Genomic DNA, 11,232 nt, shown 5'->3' with positions numbered 1-11,232 from the left:
AAACAGACAAAAATATTTGTAAATATTAAGTTTCTTGTTTGTTTTATGAGTGAATGAACGATATTTAGTTTGTGACAATTATCAGACAACAGGTGCAAGTTGATGAGGGGAGCCCTCCGCAGGTATTATCTCAACTGACATCAGACAGCTCACTGTTTTCTTTCGTGGACCCATTCTAAGGGGTCTCCTCGTACGCTAGATTCCGGTTCCTTCCGGTTCTGTTAGTTCTGTGGTGTTCTGGCCGTACACGCGTAGATAAGAGTATCGATTATGGTCTGTGATTCTGAACAACATAAAGAGTAAGATGTATGTAGCGTCATAATGACTTTTCATCTGGTCAAATTAAGCACCAAGTAGCAGGGATTCATCTCCACCCTGTGGCCCCCTGGGAAATGTGGTTTTTAAACCCAATTCACAAAGTAGGGTATGCATAGAAGATGCCAGGGCCTTTTTTTACAGTACATGGTCAGATTTCTCACCCATGATGTCGGATACCTTCCCCTTGTGGTACAGAGCTTACTCTCTCACATGGTGGAAGTCTGCCTCCGAAGCTCACCTGTAGCCACAGTGTCACAGATGGAGAAATGAGGGCTTTTACAACCTAAGATGCCTCGTATCCACATAGGAGATCACACAGACGGCTCTAATGTCCCATCCGGTACACTGTGTTACAATGTGTGTGTGCCCATGAACAGTAGTGGTATACCTCTGTATGAGGGGTGTTTGTATGTGTGTTTTGTATGTGTAAATGTGCACGTGTGTGTGTGTGAGGTAGAAAGACAGGAAGATATAGAGGATTGATTTCAGTACCTACAGTATATATAGTCCATTTTCTTTGGCAGAGATTTAGTAGTATTCTTAATTTACTTTAACAACTTAAAACATGTGACCTGACCAAATGAAATCCATATTGGATTTTAGTGTGCTATTCCTCATCATACCTTGAAGAAATTAGTTTCAGCGTGGTGTAGTGACCACAATTTATTTGTACTTTTAACTGACAAACTGTGTTTCTCATTACAGCAGTTCATCTGCAGATCTACCATTTTCTGGGTGGGATGACAGGTCATAAACAAGGTAGCAAAAATACAGGATCAAAGCAGCTGAACTTCCTGTATGGTCTGACCACGCCTCTGGCATCTTTGGCCAGAGCTATAGAGTACATAGCAGTAGGCCAGTTACACTGAAGCACATAATAATAATGATAATATGTTTAATTTTTATGTCCAACACCCCTGGGATAGGCTACACACCCTAAACTAGATGTCTGTTCTGTCTGCATAGGAAATTTGCACCTGTTGTCTTGTTTTTACTTTCTTTGCTGAATTCTGAAACCCAAGACTTGAGATGAAGAACAATGTTAATAATGGAGTTTAAAAAAATATGATTATTATGAAGAAAAAAAAAAAGTTAAAGATAAACTTATATAAATAAGGTGATGATATTTCTGTTTACTTTAGAAGTTATTACACACTGTATGCTGTGATTCTGATCCGGAGATCATTAAAGACAGTCTTCATAGCTAGGTTGGTGATTTTGACTCTTTATTAAACCTCTGCAACGTGAAAACGTGGAAGCTTTTCAGTTCAAAGTCTCTTCAGAATATTACAAATCATTAGAATGAAACATTAGAATCATACAGATGGAAATAATATTTGATGCTTTCCTTGTGTGGGATGCAAGTGTTCATTAAGAGTTACATACACTGTATTTGCATCTCATCGTATCCTGAATCACATTACATAGTGGACTACAAATGCTTGATTACATCGAATTGAAGAAGTGGCTGTAAAGCAATTCCACCACATTAAGGCACAATCAAATAATCTGTCTTTAGAAGAATAACTAAAGAAACACAACAAAAATGTGTCGGTTTATCCCAAGAAGGCTAACCACCGTTAGAATGTTTGTTACCAGTGAGGTATTTGAATTATTCTACTAGACAAATTCTTGATTACATAAAATACAAGTGAGTATAAAGAACTTAAACCACATTAGAACATGTTAAAATAATCCATGCTCTTGTGAGGAAAAACAATCATAAACAAAAGACAACTATCAAACATTTTTCATTTTAAAGCAAGGTCCAAACCACCAGTAAAACCTACAAAACATATTCAGTTATTAGTACGGTATTTGAATTCATATAATCGACTACATATGATTAGTTACTTCAAATACACTAAATGTTCATAAAGATAAAAGAAGAAAAACAAACATGATAAACAAATACTTGAAACAGTATCAAGAAGGCCAACAATCTTTGTCACAAGAAGGCAAAGCTTCAATAAGACAGCACGGTTATCAGTGACAATGTCATCCAATGTGATTCACACAATCAATTTATCAAGTAGTGTTGTCTTATTATTTGAAGTACAGTACAGGCCAAGTGTTGTGTAACTGGAACCAAAACATCAACCTAATTTTTAAGTCTTGGTTAAATGAGTTCTGCTCTCACTACTATTATGAAAAGTTATATGTGAAAATATATTGAGACTGCCCTCTTTGAGACAGGTGGAGTCTCATTTTATGCTAAAACACTCTTTGAGGCTATTTTCTGCCTGTTCTTTTGTGATGTTTTTCCAAGCTGGGGGGATATCTGCAGGTAAAGCCTTGTACTCTTTGGCAAACTTTTTGTTGAAATGAGTCATAACATATTTCCAGTAGTCTGAGGCCTGGATACTGGGATCTGCAGGAATGTGCCAGTCTGGATAAATCTCTTGGTACTTTTTGTAAGGGTGGTTTTCTTCATCTGTCTCATAGCAACAGAAACAACCTTCACAGAACACAAGTGAAGAGCAAATATCAGTATCTAATTTTCTGGAATGTAAAAACCTATATGTGCCAAGACCCTGTGGCCGGTGTACTGAGGCAAAATGGTCTGTGTGGGCCTTGCCACCTGCCTCACATGGTGCTTTACAAAATGGACACTGCATGCCACATCCAAACACTCGGTTAAAAAGGATATCTTGTGGTTTGATTCTCAATGCTTCCAGTATACTCTGTACACTCTGTTTTTGTAGCTTGATCATTAAGGATTGTTCCATTTCCTCAATGGATTTTTTGAGCCACTGGGCAAACTGCTCTTGGTCAGCATTATTGAGGATCATGAATGCACTTAAAGCATCTTTGGGAATAACCAATGTATTTCCAAGTTCCTTGCAAATATTCTGAACATATTTCTCCAAATTGCAGTTTTTGTCTTTTTGCATCTTCGTGATGGCATCAGTTATATTTTGAATATTTGCTTTAAGATGGCGTTGCTGTAATTCCCAGATTTTCAACCCATTTGAAAGATGTTCCTTGATTTGATTATATATCCATTTTTTTACGTATTCTTCATAGGAAACAATATAGCTGACATAGTTCTCAAACCTGAACTCGGAGATCAAATGTTTCAAGACAGAATACTGAAAAAATGCACGAGTGCTAAATTGAAGAGCATTTCTTCCAGTCAGCATTTCATCTACAATATCTGGACCTAAAGAGTTGAGGACATTGGCTTCCACTGCAGGTTTGAGGCATAGTTGTGTGAATTCTTCTGCTTTAGTCTTACATTGGTCTCGTTTGTTAAACAAGTCTTTGAAATCATCATGGTACTTGTTTCTGTATTGCTCAAGGCATCGGCGTGGGTCATTGACTTCAATGAAATGTCCATGCATTTCCTGGAATTGCCTTGATGCAATTCCACAAATATGTAACTTGAGTTTGACTTCAAATTCACAGTTGGTCTGAGGATCTCTGCTAGCAGACAACCTTTCGTCAATAATGTGCAGGACCTCTTGGATGTCATTGTCATGGTAGTCAGTCTCCTTTTGTACTTTGTCATTAATTAACAGTAAACATGCATATATAATACTGTCTGCAAGTGCTTGGAGTTTCGAAATGTGATCGTCCAAGTAAAACATATTTATTACGGCATGTTTTACTTTCTTGAAAAAGCCATCAATGGGCACATCGAATGGCTCTACCCCACACTGATTCAATTTAATGTTATTTACTGTCTTGATTAAGGGGCTCTGTTTTAGATTCAAGCGAAGCTGCTTCAACACCTTTTCCACAACATCTTTTGGGTCTAGTCCCTTGAAAGACAACTCCTTCACAGTTGTATCCCACATTTTGTCAAAATCTCTGTCAAGATCTTTGTCGGACTTTTGAACTTTGCTTTTTCTACATTCCTCAAGGAGTTCAAGCACCCTCTGTTCCAGTTTGATTGTGTGGTTTTCCTTGATAGTTTCAAGACTGCACATTCCCTTTCTGATTTCAACAGCTGCTTCCAGTTGATTGAGCACAGAGTTCTCCATTTCTCTTCGAAGGCTCTTTGCAGTGTTAGAGAACGTTTCTCTATACCCCTCAACTAGACAAACATGACCTTCCGTTTGTTCATAGTACTTGGTCAAGTTGTCAAGAAGGATTTTCTCCCACTTTGAGATTTGTGACAAGGCTTTGCTTTTCAAGTCGACAAGTAATTCTTCAATATCTGATGTCTGAAATTCATCAAGAATTGTTCTGAAGTTGGATATCTTTGTTTGAGCATTTGCAACCCATGTGTACATGTGCTTTCTAAATTCCCATTCCCATTTATTGAATTTGGTGCACAACTTCATGTAGGCATCGGCCACAAGGCTGTTTCTGAAGCTGAAGATAAAGTTCTCATATTTTACAGCATTCCATAAGCTTTTTGTCCACTCCAGAAACTCCATTATGTTGTTTTTAGATATGTCACATCTTTGCAAAACTTGGACCATGTTTCTTTTGAGCTCAAAGACCGCTTCACTGTACCCTGCGTTGACTGGTGCCATTGGTGGGTTTCCATGCCACAGTCCAGGGATGTACCAGTTGCCTGTGTCTGGATTGTACTCGATCACATCAGTGAAGTTCTTATTCTCTTCTTTGTTTTCCATTTTGGCTGCTGCTTGGGTCATTTCATTCAACTGCTCCAACAGCATTTTCCTGTCTCTCATGTTCTTGTCATGTGCAGAAACATCTGACACGTTCTGATGCACAAACTGACACTTGGGCTTTTTCCCTACTTCTTTCATCCTGAGGAAAGCGTGGACCACTATCTGCAGGATGTCCTTCATCTCTGTCGAGTTCTCCATGGCAATATTGATAATTGTGATGTCACTTAGCCCTATCACAAGCGTTGCCAGCTCATTGTCATGCTCGTGGCTATCATCTAGCTGTGCAAGCTCTGGTGACTTGAGACCCTCTGTGTCAATGATCACTACAAAATCACAATCAAGTTGCTTTTTGAAGTCTTCTTTAACCTTGATGAGCAGCATGAAGGCCCCTCTTGTGCATCTTCCACTACTGACTGCAAACTGGACCCCAAACATGGCGTTGAGGAGAGTGGATTTCCCTGTACTCTGGACTCCTAGAACCGTGATCACCATGATCTTGTTCTTTGGCTTCACCAAGGCATCAAGTTCACACAGAACATCACTCACCCATCTCAGTGGTATGTTGGATGCATCTCCGTCCACCAGTTCCAGGGGATATCCATCCAGGAGTAACTCTGCACATAGCTTGGGAAGATGGAGAAGTTGTTGCCGTGATACCTCACCCTCTGGGAGTAAGACTGAAGATTCATAGAGCTGACCCATTTCACGGAGAAAATGTTCAGTTCCTAGGGAACTGTTTGAAATCTGTTTGTCTAGATCTTTGATGTCTTCTTTGTTTTCTGAGGAGTTTTGACATTTTTCTTTATACTGTTCCCGAAGACCACTGAGGCTTTCGCGGGACAGATTGTCAAGGTTCATTCGCATCCATTTCAAGAAATAGGACCTTTCTAATCCAGGTGTTGATATGGCATTGATGAAGCAGGTCATTGCTCCAGACATGTCCCATTCAGCCTGTTTTTTCCTGAGTTGTGTTTTCTGGGTTTGGAGCTCACTCTTGTAAATCTCAATGTTTTTATCACCAACTTTCCTCAGTCTGCATTCTTCTTTTTCCAAACGAGCTAGCTCTTTCCATATCTGTCCTTGCAAGGGTAGTTGACTTTCTTTGTACCTAAATATGTCAGGTATGTTTGAAGTGATGGCAAACGCATTTTGCTTGGCAGTCTGACATTCCTGGCAGTCTTCATCCACCAGGATTCCAAGCTCATGGGCCACATCGGACATCTTTTCCAGCTGCATCTTGAATTTGCAGTTCTTGATCACATCACCAACTGTGTTTCGTAGGTTTTTGACAAAATCTGCATCGTTCATCTGTTTGGTCTTGAGGATTATGTTGTTCTTTTTCAGGTTCAGCCCGGAGGCAGTTTTCTTCAAAACATCAATGTTGAAGTTTGGACTCTGAGGGTTCCCTATCAAGAAGAGCTGTGCCTTCGTGTGTTGACTGGTCAGTAGTGAGTAGTCCAAGTTGTCAAAGAAAACAAAAACCGCAACTGAGGTCTGACACAGGAAGGAGTATTGTGTCTCGAAGGTACCAATGTCACCTCGAAGGTTGGCTACAGCAACAGGTTCTCCAAATATGTCTATGTTTTTGTTCCCACAAGGGAGGTACCAACTGATTTCAACCAATCCATTTGATATCCTTCTCGGACTATCGCCACATTCCATATCGTGGTGAACAAATGTGTCGTGATACTGTTGGGGGTTGCTTAGAAGTTTGTTTATAATCTGCGACTTGGACAAGGAGCACTCACCCAGTCTGACGAAAGACACCATAGGAAGGTCTGAAAGCACAACCCTGTTTTCGACAAATCCTTTTGGATCATCTAGAGAATGAGGTCTGTACTTTTTAACAATGTCCCGCAGAGCCCAGAGCATGAATGTGCACTGATCTGAGTCACAGTTTGGAAGCAACAGTGGCACTGAAAACTGACACATGGACATTTTCAAGGTCATCTCTTGCTGCAGGAAACCATTGGAGCACAAAAAGAGAGCAGCGACAATATCTAAAGGGTTCACCATGTTGTTCACATCCTGGTTGCCAACCAAACTCTCTAATTCAAAGTCGCTACTACAGAATGAAGCGTCACAACCTGATTCGTCTACAGTGGAGACACACTTTCCACTCCTAGCTGTAACATTAACCATCATTAACCTTTTCAGGAAATACCATGGAAGGTCTGTGAGAGAATGAGCTGGTTCTCCGGAGATGGTCTTCTCATCTATTTGCAGCACTGTGCTCAGGGTAAGTTTTTCTTTGAAGTCCAAACCCAAGTCTAGCAGTAGGTTCTCCAGGACGGTTTCTGGGGAAGAAGAAATCATGGCATCAGATCTCCTTGGTTTCACATCAGCTACTTTCCACAAGTAGTTTGAAAGTAACTGCCAGGACGTTAATTACCTACTACTGTTCCACAAAATATCGCAAATTTGACCAAAATGTGTAATAAACTCACTTGTGTGGACATATACCGCCACAAACTGGCTCTTGGGTCCGGTCGTCAGGAGAGTTGAGGCCCTAAAGGTGTACTTCACACCTGGTCTCAGACTGGAGAAGGTCAGGCTGTTTGAGACTGTCGTCTTCTCTCTGGTGTCTTCCCCATCTCTGGAACAGTTCACATGATACTCCCCGACTTCACCATCGGGATGGTGCCAACTGAGACACACTGAGTCGCTGGTGACGTGATCAATCCGCAATTTCTCTGGAGGCATGGGCACTGTAAAGAAAATCAGGATTGAAACTGCAGCATTATCTCAGAAAGTAATAGTAATATTCACTCATCACTATTGATAAGAAGGGACATTGATTCAGAACTTAATTACTTGTGTAACAGGATGATGTGAAGGCTTTACTCCGAACTCCACTTTCAGAAACACAAACAACGTTGAAGATGTACTCTGTGCCGGGGCGCAAGCCCTCAAAGTCAATAGTGTTGGAATCTTGGACACGGAGACTCTCTTTCTGTGCACAGCTGGAGAGGGTCACCTCATATGACCATTTCATAGAGGGTTCTGGGGGGTCCCATCCCAAGGTAACACAGTCAGTGCTTATATGGTGAACTTTTATCTCTCCTGGTGAGGGGCCATCTGCGAAAGAGACCAAAGAAATATAACGATCAAAAAATCGATTTACTATTGAACAACAGCTTCGACAAACAAATGTAAAGGTTATTCTGTTCTTATGTTGTCTGCACTGGCTTTTTTGGGAAAGCCATCATTCCTGTTAAAAAAGCACTCATACCCACTCCTGTGGCGTCCGTTAAACGAAAAAATTATGATTAGGTTTGAAAGTGTCGTGGCCCAAAAACTGTATGTAACTTACTATCACTAAACTAGTTGGTTGACCTGACGTGAACTACCAATGAACTGTTTTGAGTTATCCTAAGATGACCTCTGACTAAGAAATGAAGAGAACATAACAGGATCATAAGAACAGGCAAAATGAACGGTCACTAACCCGGACTTTAGCCGGCTATGACTGATAAGTATCTATGAAAATAGGATAAAGATGTCTGTTGCCTATGCTTAGCTAAGCTTTCTACCGCAGAGAGCCCAATGTCTGTATCTTTGATGAGATAAATGAAGAACTTGCATTTGAACTTGGAAAACCAGCCTGACTCCCAGTTTCCTTGAGAATCAAATCAAATTTATTTGTATAGCCCTTTTTACACGCAAGCATGTCACAGAGGGCTTCACATATGCCCATAGAACTGCCCCTCAACCAACCTAAACCCTCAAGGAAGACAAGGAAAAACTCCCAAAAAACTCTCAACAGAAGAAAAAAAAATGGAAGAAACCTTGGGAGGAGCAATTCAGAGAGGGATCCCCTCCTCCAGAGACGGTTGGTGGGAGAGAGGAGCAGAACACAGGCTAAACATAGTCATACAGTGTCGATGGGTTTTTAAAACATCAGGCTACATTTAGGCTAAAACGCCACCACAAATGTAAATCAGATATTATAATATATTACAAATGTTTTGTAATGATCATACAACAAAATACTGCACTATTGGCATACCGTCAGTCGGCTGTGCTTTTGTGTCTCCTTGACAACCAGCTTGTGATGACTGTGATGCATCTTCTTGCTCACTGCAACAATCAAGGACTGAATCACTGGCATCAACAAAGTCCTTCATTTAATGGAAATATTTAAGGGGAGAGAATGTACATTTCCGTAAGTTGAAATACCTTCATATAGAATTCATTAACACAGTAAAAATGTGAATTACATGTTTGAGGCCATAAGCAAGGCCAGATGGCATTGTACATTATATAGCTTACCTCTTCATCTGAGAGGTCTTTAAGAGCAGAGTCTACAGATGGTTCACTTCTTCCTCGGTCAAAAGCTAAATCTTTAAGACTGCCCATTCCTGAGACGTGTGATACTATTAATAAGAATGACATACAATATACAAAATACTATAAATAAAATACACAATTTAAAAAAAATCAATGATGACTAAGTCCATTTGGTAAGCTTTCTTTCTAGTTGAGGTTCAGATACGCTGACTAGATGTAGCATGATCTTATTTTTTTGCAAACCTAAACTAAAAAGAAAGATTTATCAGACATAAACGTTGACATGTGTACTAACCTGTTATTATATTACTCGAAATCTCTGCAAATCAATCGCTAGATTATGGCTAGCCACTACACTCCGAAAGATAACTCCTTCCACGCATCAAATAGGTCGCGGTTGGTAATTTAGTAAATATGTAAGCCTGTTTATTGATCAAGGTGTGTGGCTAGGTTTGTAGGCGGTGTCAAAAAGTAATAGGCCTAGTTCGTCTCAGGCTGGTGTGTAACCTATTACAAAGGTAGGCAAATTACACATGATGGTGCCCGTTTTGGCAAAGACACTTCTGTAAAATAGATTGTAAATCTCAGTGAATCTTTTTTTCCTTGAATAAAGGTCATTTTCTATTATTTTTCTTTTTTTTGTACATTTAGCCTACGCCTATTTCTTCTTCGGTTAATTTAAGATAACCTTCCTCCAAATAGCCTTTGTTCATTTTAAACCCCTGGTACGTTACTTTAACAACATGCAACGTGTTGCTGGGCATTAACAGTCAAATAAAAGCATGGGTTTCATGTCCAAACTACAGTCTCTACCTTCGATTAATAGGCCTACACCATGTCCTAACTGGATGCGAGCGTCCGACTTTCGCGTCGCATTGGACGCTCTCTGTCCGCATTTATTTATTTATTTTAATTTTTTATTATTTAGAATTCAGTTTACACATATTAATTTATCACATTTCGTAAACATAAAAATACAAACAAATAAAATAAAGATATATAACAAGGTGACAGACTTGCAAACTTCCTTAAAGACATTGACAGCAAGAGTTCTCAATTAAATAATTTGGAGTAGATATCCGTTTATAAAATACCTTTCTTATTTGTTACCAATTTAAGAGACTCAAAGTACATGTCAGTTTAAATTCGGAATAGTTTAAAACATGGGGTCGATTTGGAAAACTTTGCTTTGTGAACTCTCTGTCCACAATGAATCCGTCATTTTCACGTCTCTTACGTCATGTAAACCCCGTTGCTACGACACCGTGTGCTACAGAGCTTTAAACGCGAGTGACAAACAAATAGAAACGGCGTCCAAACAAACAAAAAGTTGGGCCAAAAAGTCGCGCTGCTCAGCGTCGTGTTGCTCGCGTCCAGTTAGGACACGATGTAGTGTCAGCTGGGCAAAGCTCTGCTATATTTCTTTATCATTTAGCTATATTTGTATATGCGTTTAGATAAAACAACATCGTCTCACCTTCTTCCTCGGCGAATGTTCGACATTTACAACAAAGCTGCAGTCCCTCCTCACAGTTCAACGTTTGACATTGAGAACACTTCATGCTGTAAAACACAAGGATAAATGAATAGCCTGGCCTGAATTTAATTTAAGTAAAATTAAGACAGTCGGTTCCACGACTAGTCTATTAGGTCCTATTCTCTAATTATAATATGGCGGTATATATAGGCTACTTTAAAATAAGATATTATTGATTGCGTGAAAGAAAAGTTAATCTTTTTTAGTTTGAAGAACGGCAAAACTTTAACTGTTCTACTTTATGTTAGTCATCTGTTCTCACTCCAGCTGAATTAACCCATGACGGATGTAGCCTAGGCTATTTATATTCAATATCAGAGCGAACCATGTGTATAATCGTTATCTTCAGGATAACTACTAAACATTAGGTTATTAGGCTCCCACACGCCGTCTACAGAAATATAGGCTACTTCTTAGGTTTTTAATTGGTGTCGATATGCACATTCTGTTGATTTGGTCCCGTGATTCCGTGTTAAATTAGGATATTTTAATAGAATATTA

The 11,232-nt window shown here is 39.6% G+C and overlaps 1 protein-coding gene across 4 annotated transcripts; it reads right to left on the bottom strand.

The window, feature by feature from the left end:
• Positions 1–1,523: 1,523 nt before the first annotated feature.
• Positions 1,524–10,993, bottom strand: si:dkey-85k7.12 (interferon-induced very large GTPase 1). 4 transcript variants are annotated; one of them, XM_062449536.1, is made up of 7 exons: positions 10,672–10,993; positions 9,177–9,280; positions 8,914–9,025; positions 7,719–7,982; positions 7,352–7,612; positions 7,054–7,201; positions 2,617–2,776 (listed from the first exon to the last, which is right to left on the bottom strand). In XM_062449536.1, the coding sequence occupies exons 1-7, from the start codon at positions 10,754–10,756 to the stop codon at positions 2,758–2,760; spliced, it is 993 nt and encodes a 330-aa protein (XP_062305520.1). In that variant the 5' UTR covers positions 10,757–10,993; the 3' UTR covers positions 2,617–2,757. The 4 variants fall into 4 exon arrangements, with proteins under 4 accessions (XP_062305518.1, XP_062305519.1, XP_062305520.1 ...); XM_062449537.1 differs by having other exon boundaries at positions 7,069–7,201; XM_062449534.1 differs by having other exon boundaries at positions 1,524–7,201.
• Between the last annotated feature and the right edge of the window lie 239 nt (positions 10,994–11,232).

Source organism: Osmerus eperlanus, chromosome 23, assembly GCF_963692335.1.
Source record: "Osmerus eperlanus chromosome 23, fOsmEpe2.1, whole genome shotgun sequence".
Classification (NCBI taxonomy): Eukaryota; Metazoa; Chordata; class Actinopteri; order Osmeriformes; family Osmeridae; genus Osmerus; species Osmerus eperlanus.
The sequence above is the reverse complement of the archived record's forward strand: the minus strand, read 5'-3'. Positions and strand labels throughout refer to the sequence as shown.

Excerpts from the sequence above, each read along its gene's own strand:
- si:dkey-85k7.12 (XM_062449534.1), bottom strand. The coding sequence starts at position 10,756 with ATGAAGTGTTCTCAATGTCAAACGTTGAACTGTGAGGAGGGACTGCAG. Across the intron at positions 9,281-10,671 it reads AACATTCGCCGAGGAAGAAG|TATCACACGTCTCAGGAATG; the intron begins GTGAGACGATGT and ends TCTTATTAATAG. Across the intron at positions 9,026-9,176 it reads AAGACCTCTCAGATGAAGAG|GACTTTGTTGATGCCAGTGA; the intron begins GTAAGCTATATA and ends CATTAAATGAAG.